Source organism: Belonocnema kinseyi, chromosome 8 (genome assembly GCF_010883055.1).
Source record: "Belonocnema kinseyi isolate 2016_QV_RU_SX_M_011 chromosome 8, B_treatae_v1, whole genome shotgun sequence".
Classification (NCBI taxonomy): domain Eukaryota; kingdom Metazoa; phylum Arthropoda; class Insecta; order Hymenoptera; family Cynipidae; genus Belonocnema; species Belonocnema kinseyi.
In genome coordinates this window covers 41,679,942-41,703,636 of record NC_046664.1, presented here as the reverse complement: position 1 = coordinate 41,703,636, position 23,695 = coordinate 41,679,942, and the positions used below count along the sequence as shown (strand labels likewise).

General features: G+C 26.3%; 2 protein-coding genes across 4 annotated transcripts in view; both read left to right on the top strand.

Moving 5' to 3' along the window:
• The first annotated feature begins 6 nt into the window (after positions 1–6).
• On the top strand, positions 7–10,850 carry LOC117177876 (E3 ubiquitin-protein ligase RNF14-like). 2 transcript variants are annotated; one of them, XM_033368917.1, is made up of 6 exons: positions 12–134; positions 780–897; positions 2,990–3,907; positions 4,121–4,349; positions 4,514–4,686; positions 10,510–10,850. In XM_033368917.1, the coding sequence occupies exons 3-6, from the start codon at positions 2,993–2,995 to the stop codon at positions 10,819–10,821; spliced, it is 1,629 nt and encodes a 542-aa protein (XP_033224808.1). In that variant the 5' UTR covers positions 12–134; positions 780–897; positions 2,990–2,992; the 3' UTR covers positions 10,822–10,850. The 2 variants fall into 2 exon arrangements, with proteins under 2 accessions (XP_033224809.1, XP_033224808.1); XM_033368918.1 differs by lacking the exon at positions 780–897 and having other exon boundaries at positions 7–134.
• Positions 10,851–13,379: 2,529 nt separating this feature from the next.
• The window catches only part of LOC117177808 (protein arginine N-methyltransferase 9-like), a 32,100-nt gene continuing 21,784 nt past the window's right edge, over positions 13,380–23,695 (top strand). Inside the window, exons 1-5 of one of the 2 annotated variants that reach the window (XM_033368750.1) lie at positions 13,380–13,554; positions 15,314–15,520; positions 15,987–16,180; positions 16,310–16,436; positions 21,232–21,633. In XM_033368750.1, coding sequence (XP_033224641.1) covers positions 16,018–16,180; positions 16,310–16,436; positions 21,232–21,633 — 692 coding nt within the window. In that variant the 5' untranslated portion in view covers positions 13,380–13,554; positions 15,314–15,520; positions 15,987–16,017. The remainder of the gene's footprint in view (positions 13,555–15,313; positions 15,521–15,986; positions 16,181–16,309; positions 16,437–21,231; positions 21,634–23,695) is intronic. The other variant, XM_033368749.1, reaches the window with a different exon arrangement.

Here is a 23,695-nt window from a genome sequence, read left to right as displayed (position 1 = left end):
GAAGTCCATCGGAAGACGGCGAATGTCAAACACAAACGTACACTAATATTTTTGTTCACACAGGCATCATAGACGGACTAAACAGTTTCGCACACTGAGACGCACAGGCTGGAAGGTTAACCACCTATAACAACGTTCGTAATTATAGTATTTATATAAAAATATACATATATTACTATATTTCACTAAATAATTTTGCAAAAAGCAACCACATCTCGATTTTCTTTAAGTGCTTGCTTGATAAACAAAATAATTAATGTTCATCCGTTTGGATTTAGCAGTCTTTCAAAAATTGCGAGCTTATCATAACCTCTAAATTTAAAGGGCCATTTGCTATTTTCTCCTACTACTCGTTTAATAAAAATTTGCTTTGTTTTCCTCGCAGCAAGCGCAACAGCAAATACAATTTATTTATATTTTTCGTAATTTTTACAACTAAAAATATGTAATGCATGCCTATTTGTGTAAGACACAAGAAAGTGACGGCAATTTAGAGATGATTAGAATAACCGCAAATCTTAAATTAATGTCAACTCTTTTGCCTTTTTTTTGTATCCTGCACAAATAGATCATTCACTGGATTGACTTGGTACATTTTTGTATTATGAAAATTATGAAAAATATGAATAAATTGTACTTTTTGTTATACTTTCTGAGAGGAAAACAAATCAAATTTTTACAAAACGAGTATTATAAATGAAATACCTAATCGTCAGTTTAGGATTTTTTTGCTCATAAATTGTTTTTCTGTTAAGTATTTTTTATTTAATCATCCACAGATCTTAAGGAGCGAAAATAATTGTAAAATCTTTGTCATAAGATGTTTAATTTTCGGATACATCACAGTCATTCGAAAAGTTGAATCTAGTTACATCAAAGAATAAGGCCTTAAATTAAGTGAGTTTCAAGTTTTAGAAGATTATTAGTTATTTTTAGTTATCTGGAAAAAGAGAAAAACCAATTTTCCATTATTTTAGAACAAACCAAGTAGAAATATGTCAAAATAATGCATCAGTGTCACTTTCATACTTCGTGACTTTTGTTGTCTTCAAATTCTATATCTTCAATGTTTTATTGCTTGGAGACATTTGTACAATTTTGAATGCTTATTTCTGGAGTTTTCAGATTTATTTTTTTTTAATCTATCAATAATAAAGTTGAATTTTCAATTGTTTAATTCCGTTTATTACAGATTTTATGTTAAAAAATTGTAAACTTAATAGTTTGGTTTTTTAAAATTTATGGTTAGGGATTAATTAAGGAACTTTGAAAATGAAGGTTTATGTTCTCTCTGATTTAATATTCTTGTTAGTCATTTATTTCGTTTGTATTTTTTGCAGTTGCTTCTTCCTGAGAATTATATTTTCATGTAAAAATTTTTATTATTTGGCATTTTTTTTAAATTCAATTATTTTTGTTGAAAATTACCTTCTTGTTGAAAAATTTATATTATAGTGTTGAAAATATAAATATATTTGCAACGTTGGTTAAACTTCTTGGTTAAAAATTCATTTCTTTTCATAGTTATTGATCTTTTTTAGATAAAAATGCAACTGTCTGATTGAAAATTAATCTTCTTTGGTTGTGGCTTCAACTATTTTTTTCTAAGTTTAACTCTTTGTTACTTTTTTTTTGGTTGAGGCTTCATCTCGTTATTTGAAAATTTTAATATTTTTTTCAAAATCTGTATTTTTTGGTGTGTTTAAAATTTATTTATTTTTTAAACTGAAAATGTAACTTACCCATGTTTGGTTGAAAATTGATATTTGTTGTTGAAATTTCGATTTTTTTAAGTACAAAAATTAAATTTCTTAGTTCGAGATTTGCTTTTTTGTTAATAGTTTAGCTTTTGGGTTTTAAATTTTAATTATTTCAAAATGAATTGTTCTTTAGACTGAAATCTCTTTATTGGTTGATAATTCATCTATTTGGTTCGAAAATTCATCATTTTAGTCGAAAATTTATACCTTTTGTTGAAAATTTGACTATTTTGTTGAAAATTCGTTTTTTTTTTGGTTGCAAATTAATTTTTTTGCTAAAAATTTCAGTTTTCTACTTTTGGTTGAAAATTAGTCTTTTTAGTGGAAAATTAAACTACTTGTTGAAATAATCATATATTTTGTTAAAAATTCGTCATTTTTCGTAAAAAATTAACCTTTTTTTGTTGTAAATTCGTCTTTTCGCTTTTGAAATTCTACTATTACATTTTTCGTTGAGAATTGTACTTTTTGTTGGAAATTAAAATTTTCGGGTTAAAAATTCAACTGTCTTCTAGAAATTTCATTAGCTATTTACATACAAATTGACTTATTTTTAGTTTAAGTTTAACCTTTTTTGGTTGAAAATTCAAGTATTTTTTTAAAAAGTAATTTTTTTTGGGTGAAAATTCAAAGTTTTCGTTGGACTTTCATCTATTTCGACAGAAAATTCGTTCCTTTAGATGGAAAAATGATCTCTTTTGTTGAAAATTCAACTTTATTTAAAAAAATGTATTTATTGTTTTGAATATGCAACTATTTTTGTTTGAAATATAATCTTTTCGGTTTGAAAACTCGTCCTTTATGATAGGAAGGTCTTTGTTTTGGTTGAAATAAGTTTTTAATTTCGAAATTTTAATCTGTAATTTTCTTATTCCGTTTAGTAAAGATTTTATACTAAAAATGTTACAAGATAAATATTAGAAAAAAAATAATTGTATGATGAAAGGAAAACCCAAATGGTCTTTATCCAGTTTTCCATGTCATAAAATTAAAAACTGCATATTTTCGCACTGGAATTTAACGAGTTATCAAAATATGAAAATGATAACTAGATAACGACGAAAAATAAAATTATATAGCTGTCATTCTCTTAATTTTGAAATTTATTTTGTCGATTGAAAGGAGAAATTATTTTCACATATTCCTAATACGTAGCAATACATAGTGTCCTGAATTACTTGAAGTAGTTAAAAACAGAATTTCACAAAATTGTAATTGGATTTTTGCAGTCAATGGATAACGAGAAGCAAAAAGATGAGCTCACAGCATTGGAAAGCATCTACATCCATGAAGAATTTTCTTACAACAACGAAAACAATCAGTTCGAGTGCACCTTGAAGATATTCCTCAGTCTTTCGGAAGGATACTACTTTACGTACAAAGACATTCGCCAGCCAGAGGAGAAACCAACAAACGTTCCAATTTCCCACCTACCACCACTAACAGTTTTAGTCACTCTGCCTTCTAATTATCCTTCAGCATCTCCGCCAATCTTCACCCTAATTTCCTCCTGGCTCCGTCCACCACTTTTATCCAAACTCTGCCGGAAACTGGACCAACTATGGGAAGAAAACAAAGGGGAAGAAATTCTTTTTACCTGGTTTGCTTTTCTGCAGAACGAAACTTTGGAATTCTTGAACATAAGTGAAAGCCTCAGTATCAATCACACCTACACTCGTTACAAAATGGCATTAGAGAATATAGAAAATCAAGAGAATCTAATCGTGGAGGATAATGCATCAGGAACTAATAAAAAGGGAAGGGAAGCAACGGCCAATAGAAAGGAAGCGGTGAATAGTAGATATCAAGATCCACATTTTCATTCTAAAAAAAGGTATAGAAGACAGAGGAATAAGACTTTTGATAAGAGGGCTGTGTTTGATCGACCAGTCAGTAGTAATCCGGTTCAATCGTTAATTGATCACAACGAGTTGCGAAACCAGATAGAATTTAAGAAAAATTTGTACACGTGCAAGATCTGTTTTACTGATAAATTGGGGAAGGACTGCACTCAGTTTGTTCCTTGTTCGCATGTCTTTTGTAAAGATTGTATTGTTGGATATTTGGAGGTGAGGATAAATGATGGAGCTGTTAAGGACATTTTGTGCCCGGAAGATAAATGTTTGTCTGAAGCTACACCTGGTCAAGTGAGTTCTTCACAGAAGGTCTACTTCGAAGATTCGACTTTTCTTAAAAGTTTTTATTTCCATTATCTATTAAAAAAGTGGCTGTTTTTTTTTATTTTATCAAGAACTTTTATTTTCCTATTAGAATGCTTTTTCCAAATTTTATTTTATCTGTAGTTACAAAATTTAGTATTGAATAAATAATAATTGGCTGTAAATTTTTGTTCTATTCAGATTAAAGACTTAGTGAGTCCTGAACTCTTTAGCAAATACGATTCGATATTGTTAAATACAACTTTAAGCACTATGACGGACATTGTTTATTGTCCGAGACGTCATTGCCAATATCCTGTGAGTCAAGAAGCCAATGAGCAAGTCGCTACTTGTCCAGCATGCCAATGTGCCTTCTGTGTGTACTGCAAGATGGTTAATCATGGTATTGAACCTTGCAAATTCAATTCTGGTAAGCGTTTTTTAGTCTAGTAATTTATATAGATTTATATCTACTCATCTTCCATTTCCTTTTGCTGCTGCTCCATCCATTACACGAATTCTTGAAATATTTCTCACCACTTTTTTGTTTCATATCTGTGAAAAAGTAAATAAATTTATATTCTCTGATTGTAGGTGATAAGCAGCAACTCGTCGCAGAATACAGAAATGCATCCCCTGCAGAAAAAGAACATCTTGAAAAACGTTATGGAAAGAAGCAACTCCAGATTTTGGTTGATAATACCATGTCGGAAAAATGGATATCCAACAACAGTAAAAACTGTCCCCATTGCAAAGTTGCGATTGAGGTAAACACGAAAAAGGTGATCTAATTTAAAATGCAGGGTTCGGATTGTCGCATTGACACTATTTTTGGCACTTTTTTTTAGCAATGTGGCTATTTTGCCACTATTTTGAAGTAAAAAAATTACACTTTTTTTCTCGTAATTTTCCACTGATGTCACTATTTCTTCACTAATAATTTAAATAACAAAATTTTTATATGAGAGGCAATAGAACGAAAACAAATAAAAAAAAGCAGAAATTACAAATTTCTAGAAAAAACTCTTTCCAATCATACGATATAATCAAATTTAAATTAAATTTCTTTACTTTTCCTTGAAAAATATTTTTCAATGGCTGATTAGGAGGCTTGTATAAATTACGTAGAGTTTTTAAAAAATTTAAACCGTTTAATTGTATACCAAATTGTTGAGTTCTCAAGCTAAAAAGACGATTTTTCTACAAAGAAAGTCGATTTTTGAACAGAAAAAAAATGATTTTCAACAGAAACGGATTAATTTTTAACTGAACAGTTGCATTTTTTACACAAAAATTAAATTTCTACCGAAAGAGATGAATTGTCAAATGAAGTGTTCACTAAAATGATGATTTATCGATAAAAAATTTAATTTAAAAAAAGTGTTCAAGTTCCAACCAGGAAGTTGAATGTTTAAACTAAAGAGATAAATTTGGAAAAAAATTATTATTTGACATTTCAATTTTAAAATATTTTAATATAAAATAAAAACCGATAGATTTAACGAACAAATACGAATTTTTAGCAAAATCAGTTGAATTTTCAACAAATTAGTTAAATTTTCAGTTAAAAAAATTAAATTATAATTAAGAAAAAAAGGTTTTTCATCTAAAATTATAAATTTTCAATCAAATAATTAACTTTTAAGAAATTAGTTGAACTTTTAAGCTCAAAAGACGAATTTTTAACAAAATGCATACATTTTCAACCAAATAATTCAATTTCCTACTAAATTATGCAATTTGTGAGCCGTAAGTACGAATTTTCTATAAAAGGAGATAAATTCTCATACCAAAAAGATGAATTTTTAACAAAATAGTTCAATTTTTCATCAAGACGTATGACTTTTTCACAAAATTGGGTTCTATTAATTCAGATCGAATTTATGTGAATAAACAAGAAAAATATGAGAATATGGAAAATTCTGCAAACCTTGCGATAAATAAAGAGGATTTTTTTATAATTTACAATCTAAAAAACATTATAAATAAACATTAAAATCAATTTTTAATACTTTTAAAATATTAGGTTAGAAAAGGGAAAATTTGGCTTAAAAAATATTATTTTTTCAAGTTTGCAACACTATTTTGACTATTTTTTATGTATGAAATAAGTCCGAGGCCTGAGAATCTTGTATGTATTTCAAAAATTTGCCATTGGGGTCTTAATTTGAAGCGAACATTTTAAATTGAAAGAATTTTAAAATCCAGTTTTGAAGACTTACAAGGAGATGATCAGAGTTGGGATTTTTTATAAGTCTTATTAATTCCCTATTTTAATTCCATTGGATCACTATTAATTCGCCAAAATATTATTCGCCAATGGCGATCGATTAAAAAAAAAATGTCCTTAAAAGATTATAGATTTAAATGGTTATTTATTAAATTCTTGTGTAAATTAAGTAAATATATGAATTTTCAGACGTGTTTTTAGGCTGCGTCTTGTCCGAAAATATGTGAGGCGTTGGCCAGGATTAGGAAATCGGTTTGTTTTTTTTTTCTTCAATTTTCAACTCAATTTTCCTAAATTATAAAATGTTGAGAATTCAAGAATAAAAGTGAATTTTGTGTTTAAAAATTATATAAAAAATATTATATTTACATAATTTTACACGAGAATTTAAAAAGCATTTCAATCTTTAAATTGACTCTCAGATGTAAACGTCCGATCGAAACTTTATAAATTATCCTTAATTTAAAAATAATAGATTAACGATTGAACGCTTTTATTCAATTCAAAATCCTATTCAAATACTGTTTCAGTCTAAAATATTCAAAGCCTTTCAAATCCCTTAAAATGACTGAAATCCTCGGATATCTTAAAAATCCGTTAACATTCCTTGGAATCCTTTAACATATCCTAAAGCCTTAAAGGTCCTATAAAGACCTTCCAAATCTTCTGAAATTGTAAAACATTATTTTTAAATGCATGAAAATTGTTCAAATCCCTTCATATAATTCAAATCCTTGGAACTTCTTTGAAATCCTTTGAAATTTCTTTAAAATTTTTAAAGCTGTTGAAAATTGTTTGGATTTTTTTTAAATGTCCTAAAACATTAAAAATTCATTACAATATTTTAAATTTGTTTGAATCTTTTGAAAGACCCTGAAATATTTGAAAATCTCTTCAATTCTTGCGAATAAATTCTTTGAAAATCCCTGGAATTCACGCGAAGTTACATAAGATCTGTTGATATTCCTTGAAATATCTGGACATTTTTGGAATTCTATTAAATCCTGGTAAATCCATCAAAATACCTTTTTCAGAGCTTCCTTTTAAATTACTGAAATCTGATAAAATCCTGTGAAATACGCTGAATTTCTTTCAAAATCCCTTGAACTATTTGGAAATCTTCTGAAATTTCTTTGTAATATTTCGAATATCCTAAAGTCTTTAAAAATCTTTAGAACCTTTTCAAATAATTGAAATATATTGAGATTCATTGGAACATTTGAAAACCTCTTCAAATCTTTGAAATTCCTCAATTCTTGTGCATAAATGCTTTAAAATTTCATTAAAATATTATAAAATGAAAACTTTCGAGAACATAGAAATTCATTAAAATGCCTTGTTGACAGATATTATTTAAAATTAATATAACATTTATTAATATACATTTCGCGGTATTTTTTTTTCAAGGCAGGGAATTTTTTCGAGAACGAGTTTAATTTTGTTAAATTGCAATATAAAATAGAATGACAATGATGTTTCGTTTCTAAAATTAGCTTTAAAGTAATATATGTAACTGTTTTCGTGAAAATTAATTTTCTGTTTTGTTTGAAACTCATTTTTTAAATTGAAAATTGAACTATACGAGTTGAATATTCCATCATTTATAATTCATCTCTGATTTAACATTAAGTTTTTAACCGAATATTTAGCTATTCAATTTTTGATTGAAAAAATGATCTTTTTTAGTTAAAAATTCGTCTTTTTTTGTCTAAAGTAATCTTATTGGTTGAAAATTCAATTCTGCTAGTTAAAGATTCATAATTTTAGTTAAAAATTTACGTTTTTTGTTTTAAAATCAACTATTGCAGTTGAATATTCATAAGTTTAGTTGATAATGCATTACTTTTCGAAAATTTAACTATTTCAATTGAATAATTTATCATTTTAGTTGAAAATTAATCTTTTTGGTTAAAAATATATTTATTCTTGTCAAAGATTCATAATTTTATTTGAAAATTGATCCTTTTAGTTTAAAATTCAACCATTCCAGTTGAATAGTCCATTATTATAGTTACATATTCATCTCTTTGGTTGAACATTAATTTTTTAAACTTAAAATTAACTATTCAATTTTTGGATGAAAAATTATATCTTTTTGGTTAGAAATTCATCCTTTTGGTTTAAAATTCAACTACTCCAGTTAATGATTCCTGATTTTAGTTGAAGATTGATAACTTTGTTTAAAAAGGTACTTATTTTTCTGAAAATAGGTTTTCTCTTTGTTGAAAATTAGTTTTTTTCAACTTAAAATTTAATTATTCAATTTTGGGTTGACAATTTATCTTTTTTAGTTGAAAATTCATCTATTTTGTGGAAAATTTATCTTTTTTGGGATAAAGTAATCTTCTTGGTTGAATATTCACCTTCTTGGTTTCAAAATTCAACTATTCAAGTTGAAGATTCGTCATTTTAGTTGAGAATTCTTTACTTTTTTTTTAATGTAATTATTTCAATCGAATATTCCATCAATTTAGTTAAACATTCATCTTTTTGGTTAAAAATTTAATAATTCTAGTCAACGGTTTATAATTTTATTTGAAAATTCATTCTTCTGGTTTAAAATTCAATCATTCCAGTTCAATATTCATAATTTTAGTTGATAATTAATTACTTTTTTAAAAAATTTAACTATTTCAATTAAATGTTCCATGATTTTCGTTGAAAATTAATATTTTTAGTTAAAAACTTCATTATTCTATTCAAAAATGTATATTTTTTCTGTGAAAATTCATCCTTTTGTTTAAAATTCATTTATTCCAGTTGAAGATTCATAAATTTCGTTACTATTACAATTGAATATTCCATTATTTTATTTAAAAATTTGCCTCTTTGCTTGAACATTAATTTTTGTAACTAAAAATTTAACTATTCAATTTTTGGATGAAAAATTATATTTTTCAATCGAAAATTCGTCTATTTGTTAAAAAGTAATCTTCTTGATTGAAAATTCACCTTTTTGGTTAAAAATTCCTCCTTTTGGTCTAAAAGTCAACCATTCCAGTTAATGATTCATCATTTTAATTGAAGACGCATAATTTTGTTTACATTGGTAACTATTTTTTGAAAATTTGTTGAAAATTACTTTTTTTTAACTTAAAATTTAATTATTCAAATTTGGGTTGACAATTTATCTTTTTCAGTTAAAAAATTCACGTATTTCTTTAAAAATTCGTCTTTTTTGGCAGACATTAATGTTCTTAGTTGAAAATTATTTTGTCTAGCTGAAAGTTTAACTATTCAATTTTTGGTTGACAATTAATCTCTTTTAGTTGAAAATACGCCTTTTTTTATCAAAATTAATTTTCTCAGTTGATAATTCATCTTTTTATTTAAAAATTATCAGTTTTTTTGGAAATTAACTTTTTTCACTTAAAAATTAATTATTCTATTTTCAGTTTACAATTGATCTTTTTCAGTTAAAAAATGCACGTATTTAATTAAAAATTCGTCTTTTTTGGCAGAAATTAATCGTCTTAGTTGAAAATAAATTTTTTTAGCTGAAAGTTTAACTATTCAATTTTTGGTTGACAATCTCTTTTAGTTGAAAATACGTCTTTTTTGATCAAAATTAATTTTCTCAGTTAATAATTCATTTCTTTATTTGAAAACTCCATTATTTCAGTTGTAAATTCATCAGTTTTGTTGAAAATTAATTTTTTTTACTTAAAATTTAACTGCTCCATACTTGGTTACAAACGCACCTATATGGTTGAAATTTTGTATTTTTTAGTTGAAAATTCATCAGCTTTGTTGAAAATTTATCACTCTGGGAAAAACTTGAGATACCTGAAAGAATCGTGAAATTGCCAGGGAATTTTTCCCAGGATTTGTCTAGACACCCTGCATATGATATAAAAAGTTTTTAATAATAAATTAAATCCCTCTTTTTACCTAAAATCAGGGATTCGAACGAAATGAAGGGGTATTTTTGGATATTTGCCAATTATTTCGATAAATTTAAAAGAATTTGGCTAAAAACTAAGTTCAGTTTTAAAAAAGTATCAAAAGATAATGAGGCTACGAAGACATAAAGTCAAAGTTTGGTGGTAATCATATTTTATACAAAAAAGAATGAAAAGGAACGTAACAAAACTTTCGTTACGTTCCTTTTTATTTCTTTCGTTATAAAACTTTGAAGAAACACAATTTTTAAAATGTGCCTCCGTAGCTGTATTATTTTTGTTCTAATTTTTCATACTTAGCATAGTTTTTCGATCAATTGTATTGAATTTAGAGAAATAATTGGAAAATATCAGAAAATGTCTCTTAATTTCGTTCGCATCCCTGCCTAAAATTGAATTACAGAACCGTTGTGATTCCTGTTATTATGAACTTATGAAAAATAATTCTTGAATTTTAGAAATCGGATGGTTGCAATAAGATGGTTTGTGGCCACTGCAATACATTCTTCTGTTGGCTGTGCAACGAGCGATTAAATCCCAGAGATCCTTATCAGCACTATAGAAGTCAACAGTCAAACTGTTTTAATAGACTGAATGAAGGGATCGTAATGGATGTTGGAGACGACGACGACGATTTTGAAGAGGATCCCGATTTTCTTGAAGATTTAGTCTTTCCTGAAGATTTTGAGGGCCTTCGTGTCGAAGATATTGTTTTTATAGTTACTGAAGACGAAGATTCTTACGATGAAATCGACATAAATGAAATCTAAAACTGTTGTCTATACATTTTAATTTTTGTTATTATTCTTTCGTCTATTGTTTAATATTTTATCAGTGTTAACAATATGACAATATGTTTTTAAATTCTTTTTCCGTTATTTAAATTTTGTTTGCATGAATTCGGTTTTTAAGTTTTTATTTTACGTATTCTTTTTTAAGAAGATTGTACACGTCCCACTTCACAGGTGGTTAAATAAATTTTAATTATTATGCGGTGCTTTTCATTAGACATCTCTGAAAATAATTGTACCTTTTATCGGGAATATCTGGTAATTTAAGCGTAGGGGTAGAAAAAAAGGAAATACGCGAGTAGTAATCTGGAAAACCTGAAATTGTCTTTTTTAATTGCAATATAAAATTGAATGAAAATGATTCTTAATTTGTAAAAGTAATTTTATATTACCGTATTTAAATATTTTTGTTGAAACTTCGTTTTTTTTTGTTTGAAATTATTTTTTTTTAACTGAAAATTTAACTATTTTTGTTCAAAATTGATCATTTTTAGTTGAAAATTCATGTATTTTATCAAAAACTCATTCTTTTTGGTGAAATTCCCATTTTTTCTCTCTTGGTTAAGTAATCTTTCGTAGGTGAAAATTCAAATCATGTTAAAAAGTTCTTCTTTTTTGAAATTAAAATTGAAATAGTTGTTAGAAAGTTAAACTCTTTTCTTAAAAATAAATTTTTTGGTTGAAGATTTGTACCTTTAATTGAAAATTCATCTCTGTTTGAAAAATGAGTTATTTTTATGATTTCTTTTTTTTGGCTGAAAGTTAATTGTTCTCTCATTTAAAATTTAACTCTTCCAGTCAAAGCTTTACCTATTTTGTTTATTATTTTTTAATTATTATCCATTAATTTTTGGAACTGCAAATGTTAAAAATTCAACCTGAACAGTCATCAGTTTTGTTGAAAATTAATTGTTTTTACTGAAAATTCACCTTCTATTTTTTGTTGAAAATTGATCTTTTTGTTAATAAATATTCGACTATTTGGTTGAAAATATCTTCTGTTTTTTTAGTAGAAAATTGAACTATTTGATTGAAAATGCATGTATTTTTGAAAATTAATCTTCTTGGTTAAAAGTGCATTTTTTTGGTTCAAACTTCAACTAATACCGTTGAAGATTCATAATTTTATTTGAAACTTCACCAGTTTCATTAAAAATTAATTTTTAACTCTTCCATTTTTGGTTAAAAATTTATCTTTTTGTTAATCAAAATTCGACTATTTGGTTGAAAAATTTGTTTTATTTGTGTGTGGAAAAAGAACTGTTTCCTCGAAAATTCATGTATTTTGTTGTGAAATCGTCTTTGTGGTTGAAAATTAATGTTTTTGTCAAAAATTGATCTTCCTAGTTGAAAATTCAACTTTTTTAAATAGAAATTAATCTTCTTGGTTGAAAATTCATCTTTTTGTTTCAAAATTCATCTATTCTAGGTTATGATTCATTATTTTAATTAGAAATTCATCAGTTTTTTTGAAAATGAATTTTTTCAATGAAAATTTAACTTTATTTTTTGTTGAAAAGTGATCTTTTTTTTTATCAAAATTCAACTATTTACTTGAAATAATCTTCTCTTTTTTTCAGTTGAAATTTCAACTATTTCATTGAAAATGGATGTATTTTGTTGAAAAATCGTCTTTATGGCAGAAAATTAATCTTCTTGGTTAAAAATTCATCTTTTTGGTCCAAACTTCAACTAATACCGTTGAAGATTCATAATTTTAGTTGAAACTTCATCAGTTTCATTGAAAATTAATTTTTTAACTCCATTCCATTTTTGGTTGAAAACTTATCTTTTTTTTTTAAATAAAAATTCAACTATTTGGTTGAAAATGTTTTTTTTTAGTTGAAAATTCAACTGTTTCCTTAAAAATTCATTAATTTTTTTGTGAAATCGTCTGTTTGGTAGAAAATTAATCTTTCTGTCAAAAATTTATCTTTCTAGTTGAAAATTCGACTTTTTTTATAGAAATTAATCTTCTCGGTTTAAAATTGATCTTTTTGGTTCAAAATTTAACTATTCTAGTTTAAGAATCATCATTTTATTTTAAAAAAACATCTGTTTTGGCAAAAATTAATTTTTCAGCTGAAATTGTAACTCATCTTTGAGTTTTAAAATTGAACTATTCTAGTAGTATTCAACATTTTATTTAAAAACTCATCAGTTTAATCGGTTTTTTTAAATTAATTGACTTTAAGTATCTTGTAATGCAGTTTGTCAAAGCTTTCCAAATTAAACATATTAACTAAACTCCTAAAAACTGAAAATATTATTTATAATAAACTCGCGAAAGTACTTAATAAAAATATTCCGAGTTGACTGTTTAAAAAAATGCCAAATATCCGAATGGCTCTGTAGTATCAAAAATTATACCAGGAATTGGCAGGGAATCTTTTTCAAGGATAATTTAAAGTCGTTCCTATAGTTCTTATTCAAAAAAGACTAAAATATTAGCTTCGTCGGTAATGTAGGGGCAGATGATACGTCGATATTGTAGATTCTGATGTTTACTTGGATATTTTTGACAGGAAAAGGCAAAGCATGCCAATAGCCGACAATATTTTATCGTTTCGTATATTGTATGAATGTTAGTTCAATTAAGGAAGTTATATGAGTTTTTGTGTTTACAAATTTATCACCGAATACAATAGTATTGGATTATTTCAAAAAGAATATCTTCAAAGAAAGAAAGAAAGTTTATCAAGATTTTAATAGGTTAGGAAACACCTTATAACGTTTCGGTTTGGTACATTAATCTTGTAGTCTATAATTTTCAATTAAAGAAATTAATATCCAACAAAAAAGATAAATTTTCAACCAATATAAGATTAATTTTTTAACAGAAAAGAATAATATTTTCACAAAACACATGAATTTTCAATATAGTTAAATTGTTAACCAAAGAAATGAATTTGCTACTATGAGAAATATGCAACAAAAAACGTTAATTTTCAACCAAGAAGATTAATTTCTTACCAAAAAGGCGAATTTCTAACGAACCGGGGTAGTACAGTTTTTATTTGAAAACATTAATTTAAAAAAAAGAAAGAATTTTCAACCAAAAAGATGAATTTTCAGCCATGAATGAAATGGTCAAATTTTTAGTTAAAAAATAATTATTAACAAATTAAAAATAAATTTTCAAGGAAATGGTTCAATTCGCAACTACAAAAGACAATTTTTCCACATAATACATACATTTTTAACCAAATAGTTGAATTTTCAACTAAAAAACAAGAATTTTCTACAAAATACATGAATTCTTAACTACAAAAAAATTCATTTTCAACCAAAAATGGAATAGTTATCTTTTCATTTAGAAAAATTAATTTAAATAAATAATTTTAAACAGGAATCAAAAATATCTTTATTTTTAATTAAAAACTGTGGACTATAGTGATCTTTAATAAAAGAATGAATTTTGAAGCAAATAGTTGAATTTTCGACCAAAAAGATGTATTGTCAACCATGAACATCTACCAAAAACACGAATTTTCAAGAAAATACATGAATTTTTTATTTAAAACAAACAAAAAAAGAACACATTTTTAACAAAGGAAAAACGAATTTGCAACAAAATAGTTAAATTATCGAACGAAGAAATTAATTTTCAACAAAATACATGAACTTTCAGTTAAAAAAGATTAAGAACAAAATTTGTAATTAAAACAAACTCATTATATTCATCCCAATTTTCAACTAAAGGTTGTTTAACTAAAAAGTTAAACAATTAATTTCCAAACAATTAAAAACGAATTTTCAACTAAATATGTAACAGTTCATATTTTAATTTAAATCAAAAAATTCAAAATTTCAACCAAGCAGATGCATTTTTTTCCAAATAAGATTAAATTTCTTCGCGAGCAGATTAATTTTAAAACCAAAAAGACGGATTTTCAATTAATGTCAATCATTTGAAAGGATTTCAAATAATTTTACAGACTTTGAGGTAATTTTAAAAATTCCAAGGAATTTTGTTTACAAGAATTGAATTATTTCAAATATTTCAAGGAATTTAAAAAGATTTTTAAGAATTTTAAAGATTTGAGGATATATAAAAAAATTATAACGAACTTTCAATTGATTTCAATAATTTTCAGAAATTTAAAAAAATTATGCAGATTTTAAGTTGAGTTACAAAATTTTAAGGAATCGTCAAGAGTTAAAAAAATTTTACATAATCTCAAAATATTTTGATAGATTTTAAATACCTACAGAATATTTTTAATAGATTTGATTAATTTGAAGTGATTCCAAATTATTAAAAATATTTTAGAGTATTAAAAAAATAACAATGTATTCTTAAGAGCTTTAAAAGTTTCAAGGGATTTTAAAGAATTAGGAATATTTCAAGTTTGTTCAAATTATTTGAAAGCATTTTACGAGCTTAAACAACGGACTTTAAAAGATTTAAAGAAATTTTTAATGGATTTCAATCATTCAAAGGGATTTTAAAGAATTAAAAATATTCTAGGATATTTCGGAAGATTGTAAGCCTTTTTCAAGGGATTAACAAAATTTCACCGGATTGCCAATGGTTTTAATTATTTAAAGGGCTTGAAACCGAATTTATGTGATTGTAAAGAATTTCAGAGTTTTTGAAAATATGGAATGATTTTACAGGACCTATAAAGTTTAAAAATATTTTAGAAGATTCGAAGGGATTTTATAAAATTTCCAGGTATTTCAATGATTTTACTGGATTTAAAAAGCTACCAAGGTATTTTAATCAATTTTCCAGGATTTCAGAAAATATGACCAGTTTTTATAGAATTTCACAAGATTTTATTGTATTTTAATGAATTTCAAAGAATTTATTCACAAGAAGTGAAGGATTACGTAGAGTTTCAATGATTTGAAGAGATTTTCAAATATTTGTTGAAATTAATTTGAATAAATTTAAAATTCACCCTGAATTCTTATTAATATATCCTAAATTTTTTTGAATTCATTCGAATCATTTGGAATTCAAATCTATTAAATTTTATTCTTGTCGATGGCTTTTTTTTTTAATTTTTGTTAATTTTTGGTTTAATTCATCTTGGAGTCTTATAATCTCATTTTGAATTCTTAGGTATTTCATCAAATTCTTTAAAATAAAGAATAAAGCTAAATCAGGATTTTAGGAAATTAATCATGTGTTCTAGATTTTAGTAACAGCATTTATAGTCTTTTGAGATGCAAGCCGAGGTAAAAGCGATTGTAGAACAGTCTTTAAAAAAGGCTCGAGAACATGATTCAAGGCGAAATGCTGGACAAGCATATGCTTATTATACAGCAGTAGTAGAACTATCGCCTGAAAATCGCTCAAAAGTGGAAAAAGAATTTACAGACGTTTTGTGTAAGCTATTTTCACTCTTATGTTTTAACAATGATCTATATGTTCTTTTATTTAATGCAAATATATTAACGAATTGGATATTCGGTAAAATTCTTCTAGAATATGTGTTTACGTATAACATTTTTTTAGGTGAATGGGGCTTGCAGTTGGAACAAAATAATCGAATTCGCGACGTAATAAAGTGTTACGAACATTCTTTGGAACATTATCCCAAAAATCCTCGAATGCTCAACAACTTTGCTGCCCACCTTTTAAGGTATAATAATTTCTATAAAAATTGTGGTATACTAAACCTTCGATTACTTATAATTTTTAATTTCGAAAAATATACAATTTTTAAATTCAAAAATAAATTTTGTGATTGATTTAAAGCAAATATATTCATATTATTGCATTTTCCAAATAGGAGCAGAATCAATCCAAAAATGTATACATTTCGAAAATGGGTAATGTTTAAAAAATTATTTATACAAAAATTTGAATAAAAAGATTTCTTTCAAGAAATTGAGGGAAAAATTATGTAGCATCAATTAAAAGAACCAAACTACCTCCTTTTCGAATTATTAGAGACAAACACAAAAAAAGGCAAAAAGAGAGAGAGAAAAAAGTCAAACAAAACCAACATCAGGGATTATTTATAGGAAAACTACAAGGTTGGTTTTGGTTAATTTTTTCCTTTTTTATGTATTTTAAGGCAATATTTTTGTTAACATTTTTGTATAAATCATGTTGTAGATATTAGCCAATTTTAGACATTTTAAAATTTTTTGATTGTTTCCCTATTTGGATTATACAATATTTTAAATAGGTTGATTCATAATCAAACCACAAATTTTAAAATCTGGGTTCTATGCTATACATTTTCCTCAATCTTCATAATTGATATATTTTCAGGTTTATAAAGTTTACGTATTTTACATTACACGTTGTGTATTTTATAATATAACTAGCAGCTCCAGCCACGCGTTACTGAGCGCTCAGTTATACTACTATGAATTTATATTATACTAAACTTGGCGCCATCTATAATAAAAAAATATTGAGGTAATTAAAAGAGATAAAAAATGTCCTATCTTTTAAGTTGGGCCAAATTACACGCAGCACAAAAAATTTCATCAAGATCGGTTAAGTGGTTTCGGAGTTTAGTGGTGACAAATATTGTGACACGGGATTTTTATATGCATAGATAGATTATATAAACTATCATCCTTGTACTTATAAAAAAGGTTGTCAATGGGCTATTACATAATTAAAAAATTTATAAATAATTTTATTAAAATTTCAACCGGATAAATTAAAAAAATTCGTCTCTCATATGGTTGTACAAAAACTACGTTATAAAAGAATTAAATCCTCGTTACTTATACAAAAAAAGGAATTTTGAGGAAGATGCCATATATAAAATATGTGCACAGTTTTGTTATGTACCATTGATTTCCTTTGTAATTTTTTATTTATTAAAAATGTTATACTTAATTTTTCAGTGTTCTAATCATTCTTTTATTTTAGGAACTAATACTCAACAAAAAATGTTAATCAAATTTTTTTTTTTTAATTTCATCCTGGTAGGTTATACAAAAAATAAGATTGCCAATGAGATGTTACATAATTTTTAGATCTATAAATAATTAAATTAAAATTGCAATCGGATACTTATAAAAAATAAGTTTGTCAATGGTTAAAATGGTTGATTGTGACTTTTAAGAAGAATTTAATTAGTGTCGTGATGACTGTGGAAAAAATATTAGATTATAATGTGTACATTTATACACAGGGAGTTAATTTTTTACAATTTTCAATTCCTAATATTTATTTAAATAGATATTTTTTCGAAATTATGAATTTGAACGAAATTGATTAAAATAGCAGGCCTGACAGACCGTTTCCTGTATCCCCTATTGTACCCTATATTCATGTAAGGTCCCTAAAGTACCCTATTTTCAATATTTAATCCCTCTGGTACCCTGTGTCTCTTTTATTTCAATAAATTAAATCATGGGTGAATCGTTATTTAATTCAGGACATATTTCTGAAGTGTCTTGAATTATTTTGAAATATTTCACTGTATTTTTAAAGATTCCGATAAGTTTTTAATAGATTTTAACCATTTGAAGGGATTTTCAAGATTTTAGGGTATTTTTAAAACTTCAAAGGCATTTTCAAGAGCTTTTTATTTGAAATTTAATATGAAATTTCAAAAGATTGTAAGAAATGATTAATTCCATTAATTAATAGCGATTTCAAAGATTCAAGAATTTTCAACCAAAAAGATGAAAACATTAAAAAAAAGAACTTTTAATGAACTTTGATTTCACGCGGTTTTGTCATATTTTAGCGGATTTTATAGCTCTCAACGTATTTTACTACGTTTTCCAGGATTTCTCGAAATATTATCATGGAATTTCACGGGATTTTGTAATATGATAGTGCACTTCAAAGAATTTATTTACGAGAAATAAGGTAAATAACTTATTTCTCGTAAATAAATTCTTTGTAGGTTTTCAATTATTTAAAGATATTTGACATTGCTTTTTGGAGTTCACCTTGAATTCTTTTAATTCTTTGAAATTATTTTGAATTTGTTTAATTCACTTATTCTTCTTAATTTACTCAATACTTAATATAATAGTTTTTCAAAATTTTTATTTATTTGGTTCTTAGGATCAATTGATAAAATGATCAAAAGATTTGAAATATTTGTTGGTATTTTTTCCAAATACCTTGGCATTTTTAAGAGTTTAAAATTTTTAAAAGTATTTGAAAAAATTTTAAAGGATTTGAAATATTTTAATTTATCTTAAAAGATTACAAAGAATTTTTTTATTGATTTCAGTAATTTAATTTAATGAGGCTTTAAAGGATTTTAAATATTTCGTAAGGTTTCAAAAATATGAAGAAATTTTCAAATATTTTTTGCAATTAATTTGGCATTCGCTCTTAATTCTTATTAATTGATGCCGAATTCTTTTGATTTCTTCTAATATTCACTCAATTTTATTTAATGCAAGGAATTCTCTGGAAGTTTTTATTTAATTAGTCTTGTCGTTTTTTAAAATTACCTTAAATTTGTAGGGATTTCATCAAATTCTTTTGAATGAATTTTTATTTTTCAAAAACTCATTTCAAGCTTATTCAATTCAATGAGTTAAAAAAAAAATATTTTCGAATTTTTTTCAATTCACTTTATTGCTTTTTTAATTCAGCTTAATTTTTTATGAATTCCATCGAATTCTTCCCATTTCTCCTAAATTCCATTAAATTCACTCAAATTTTAGTGAAACAATGGAATTTTCTCTATTTTTTAAATTATTGACAATTCATTTGAATTCTTTTAAATTGGCTTGCAGTCAGTAGTCACATTTTTTGGACATAAATTAGTAGGGTTTTCAAGATTTTAAGAGATTTGAAATTATTTTTTGGAATTCATTCTGAATTCTTATTAATTAACTCTGAAATATTTGAAATTGTTTGGAATTCTCTTGAAATTGGTTAATTCGCTTGAATTTTACTAAATTAATACAATTCAACTTTATTCAATGGATTTCTTTTTATTTTTAAAAGTTTTTATTTAATTGATCCAGAAGTATTTTAACCTCACCTAGAATTCTGAGCCAGTTTATCATATTCTTTGAAATTCCTTTAAATATTTCGAAGCTCATTTCAAATTTACTGAATTCAATTATTTTTTTAATTGCTTTCAATCCGTTTAAACTTTTTAAAATTGACTTTGAATTTGTATAAATTTCATCTAAATTCTTTTCACTTACCGTAAATTCCTCTAAATTCTTTCCAATTTCACGGAAATCAATGGATTTTTTTTTATTGAAAAAATGTTTTCTGATCAATTTTAATTTGACTTGAAATCTTATGAATTTATCCTAAATTTGTACCCTTTGAAGGTGAAAAGAGTACCCTATGAACAGTTATGGGGAATAGGAAAAAGAAGGTTAAAAAAAATTGGAGAAGGAGAATATGGTTATTCGATACGCTGGTATGGCCGGTATTAGGTTGTGGAGCAGAGATATGGGAGTGGAAAGAAAGGAAAGATATTGAGACTTTACAAGAAAGGTATATAAAATGGACACTAGGGGCAGACTGGAGGACGCCAGGATATATGGTGAGAGAAGAAGCGCAAAGGGATAAGTTAAGTATTAGAGCGATAAATAGGATATGGGAATTTGAAACGAAGCTGTGGGAGGGGAAGGGAGGGGAGTTGGCGAAAAAGTGTTTGATGGAGGTAGAAGAGAGGAGAGGGAGGCGATAGAATTAACGAGATGGGAAGAAGAAAGGAGTGAGTTCTTTAATGATAGAGAAATTGAAGACGAAACTGGAGTAAAAGATGGGGAGAGAGAAGGTGGACAAGAATAACAAGATTTAGATTCGGAAACGATACAAAGGAGGGAATGTATTGGGAAAGAGAAGAGAACAGAAAGTGTAGAATAAGTGAATGGGAGGAGGAAACATGGCAGCATGTATTGGAAGGATGTAGGAGAGGAATGGAAGATAAAGGAAGCTGGCAAGAGAATGTGGTTAAGGTTCTAGGGGAGGATGGATTAGGAGAAGATTGGATGAAGGAGTTGGAGGGTGCTAGAGGAGAGAATAAGAGAAAATCAAAGAATGCATGTTAAAATAATGGCAAATTTGAGGTTTAAAAAAAGTGAAAGAAAAAAGGAAACGGAAATCGCTTAGATTAGAAGCTTAAAGATTGTAAGTAATGTTTATGTAATAGTATAGTTGCGTTCTCATGCTCTCTCTCTCTTGCTTGCACTCTCGCTTTCGTTCGTTCACTCGTTTGCTAAAAGTCCTACTTTGCGCTATCACAGAAAATAGAGATAAGGAACTAGATATAAGACTGTATGTAAATAGTTGTACATAATAAGGATAAGATTAAAAAATATATATGTGTGAGCGGTTGTAAGAAATGGAAATCATCTACGCCCTTAGGTGACACATTATGAATAAAGAAGAAGTATATTCTATTTCGATCTTAAATCAAAATTAAATTCTTTTTGGCTAAACAGATTAAGTTAAAATGTAATTTTTCTTTTAAGGAATGCAGAACCAATAAAGGCGATACAGTATCTTAAACGAGCCTTAGAAGCGGATCCAAGTTTTTTGCCAGCAGAAAGAAATTTGCAAAATGCCTTTAGCATGGCAGTGGATCGATGGCACTTTCCAATGTTGAACGATAGGCACCGAAATCATGCTTTTGACAAAGCTATCAGGAAAAAAATTGCTCTGGGGTATGATTCTGTATTAGACATAGGCACTGGAACTGGTTTGTTAAGTCTTTACGCACGAGACGCTGGTGCTGCTGAAATTTATGCCTGCGAAAGTTCACCGGTTATGTCGGAAATAGCTGGAAAAGTATTTGCAAAAAATAACGCTGATGAGATTAAATTAATTCCAAAGATGTCGACGGATTTGAAAATTCCTGAAGATATACCCCACAGGTTTATTTTATAAATTCAATTCTACTGTATCTAATCCAATTTTAAGTATTCAGAAGCAGGGTTTCTACCTGAATGGAAAACCAAGGAAAGACTGGGAATTTTCTTTATCGGGAAAAATAGTTTATTGGCGATAATTTAGATAATGTAAATGATGATCTTTCAAGGTGGCCACTCAAACTTCTAAAAAAATGCCGAACATTTCCTAGTTTTTCCTTTCAAAAATTACATTTTTCCGGTTTAATTTTAAGCTTTCATAATAATAATTTTTCACTACTAATTGCTTCATTATATAAATGTTGTAAAGAATTAAAAGTTTTAGAATTTCAAGCTAAAATATATCATGTAATTTAATTTAAATTTATTTAAATTATTTATTTATTTAATAACATTGATACCAAATTCCTAAGATTTCAATTTGAAATCTATTGTGTTCTCAACAAAATAATTGCGTTTTCTAGCTGAAAAGTCGAATGCTTTAGAAGACATTTGACCTTTAAACCCAAAAAGATGAATTTTCAACTAAATTATCAAAATTTCAAAAATAGTTGCATTTTTAACCAAAAAAACATAAATTTTCTACCAAAATAATGTAAAAAACAGTTGAATTGTCGACCAAACTAGAGGGCTTTTTAAGTAAATAGTTGAATTTTCAACAAAATAAATAAATGTTTATCCAAATAGCAGAATTTTAAACCAAAAATTGATTAATTTCAGGCCAAAAATATAATAGTAGACTTTCTAATTAAAAGGAATTTACTTTCAGCCATAAAAGATTAATTTTCAAAGAAAGAATGTAATATTTCTACCAAAAAATAGATTTTCAATTGAAACGGACGAATTTTCTATTAAAAAAACTAATGCTGCAGAAACCTCTTAAAATTTCTACCACAAAAGATCAATTTTGTTAAAAAAAAAGTTGAATTTTCAACCAAAAAGTCGAATTTTTAACCGAAAGAGTTGAAATATGTACTACAAATATTATACTATGCTTTTTAATGAATTAAAAGTAAATTGAAGAATTTCAAATTAAAACATTAGAAATTTAAAAATCTCTACTTGAAATTATTTGTAATATAAATCAAAGTCTTTCCTCTATTCCTCTATTGTCGCTTTTTAAAGAATTCATCTTTTTTCTCCAGTTTCCATAAAACTTCCCGTTTTTTTCTCGTTTTTCGCTCGAATGCGGAAATAATTCATATAACTCAATAATAAAGTCTATTCTTGGTTGAAAGTTAATTCCTTTTAATTGAAAATTCTCCTATTATAGTTTTGTTTGAGAATTCATTTCTTGGTTAAAAATTATACTGTTTGGTTGAAATTTTAATTATTTGGTTGAAAATTAATTTTTTCGGAATGAAAATTGAAGTATTCCATTTTTGCTTAATAATTGATCGTTTTTAGTTGAAAATTCGTGTATTTTGTAATAAATTCGTCTTTTTGGGTGAAAAATTAATCTTCGTTATTGAAAATTTAAACTGGGTTTGTTGAACAACTGATCCATTTTGTTCAGGCAACTGGTTTGTTGAAAATTTTACTTTTTGGTTGGAAGTTTATATTTTCGGTTAGAAAATTTCCCCTTTTTGATAGAAAATTAAACAATTTGTTTAAAATTTTTTGTTGTCTCTTGATTAAAAAGTCATTTAACTGTTTTTTTTTATTAAAAATTAAAATCTTTTGTTAAAATATTAATTATTGCGTTGATTTGAAAATTCATCTCTGAGGTTGAAAATTAATTTTTTCAACCGAAAATTTACCTATTCTATTTTTGGTTGAAAATGTATCTTTATTAGCTATACATTGAAATATTTGTTTGAAAATACATCTTTGTATTTAAAAAGTTCAGATATTTTGTTGAAAATGTTTCCCTCTTAAAAGCTTATTCATTTGTTTGTAAATTTAACCGTTTGATTGATAATTCATTTTTTGTCATTCAACTGTTTAACTGTTGTGTTAAAAATTCATTTTTAAGGTGGCTTGGGCGTTTGGTGCCGTACAATGTGGGGGGCACTGTGGGGGCTATCTATCATGCGATCAGTCTTTATTTGAATTTTATTGATATACG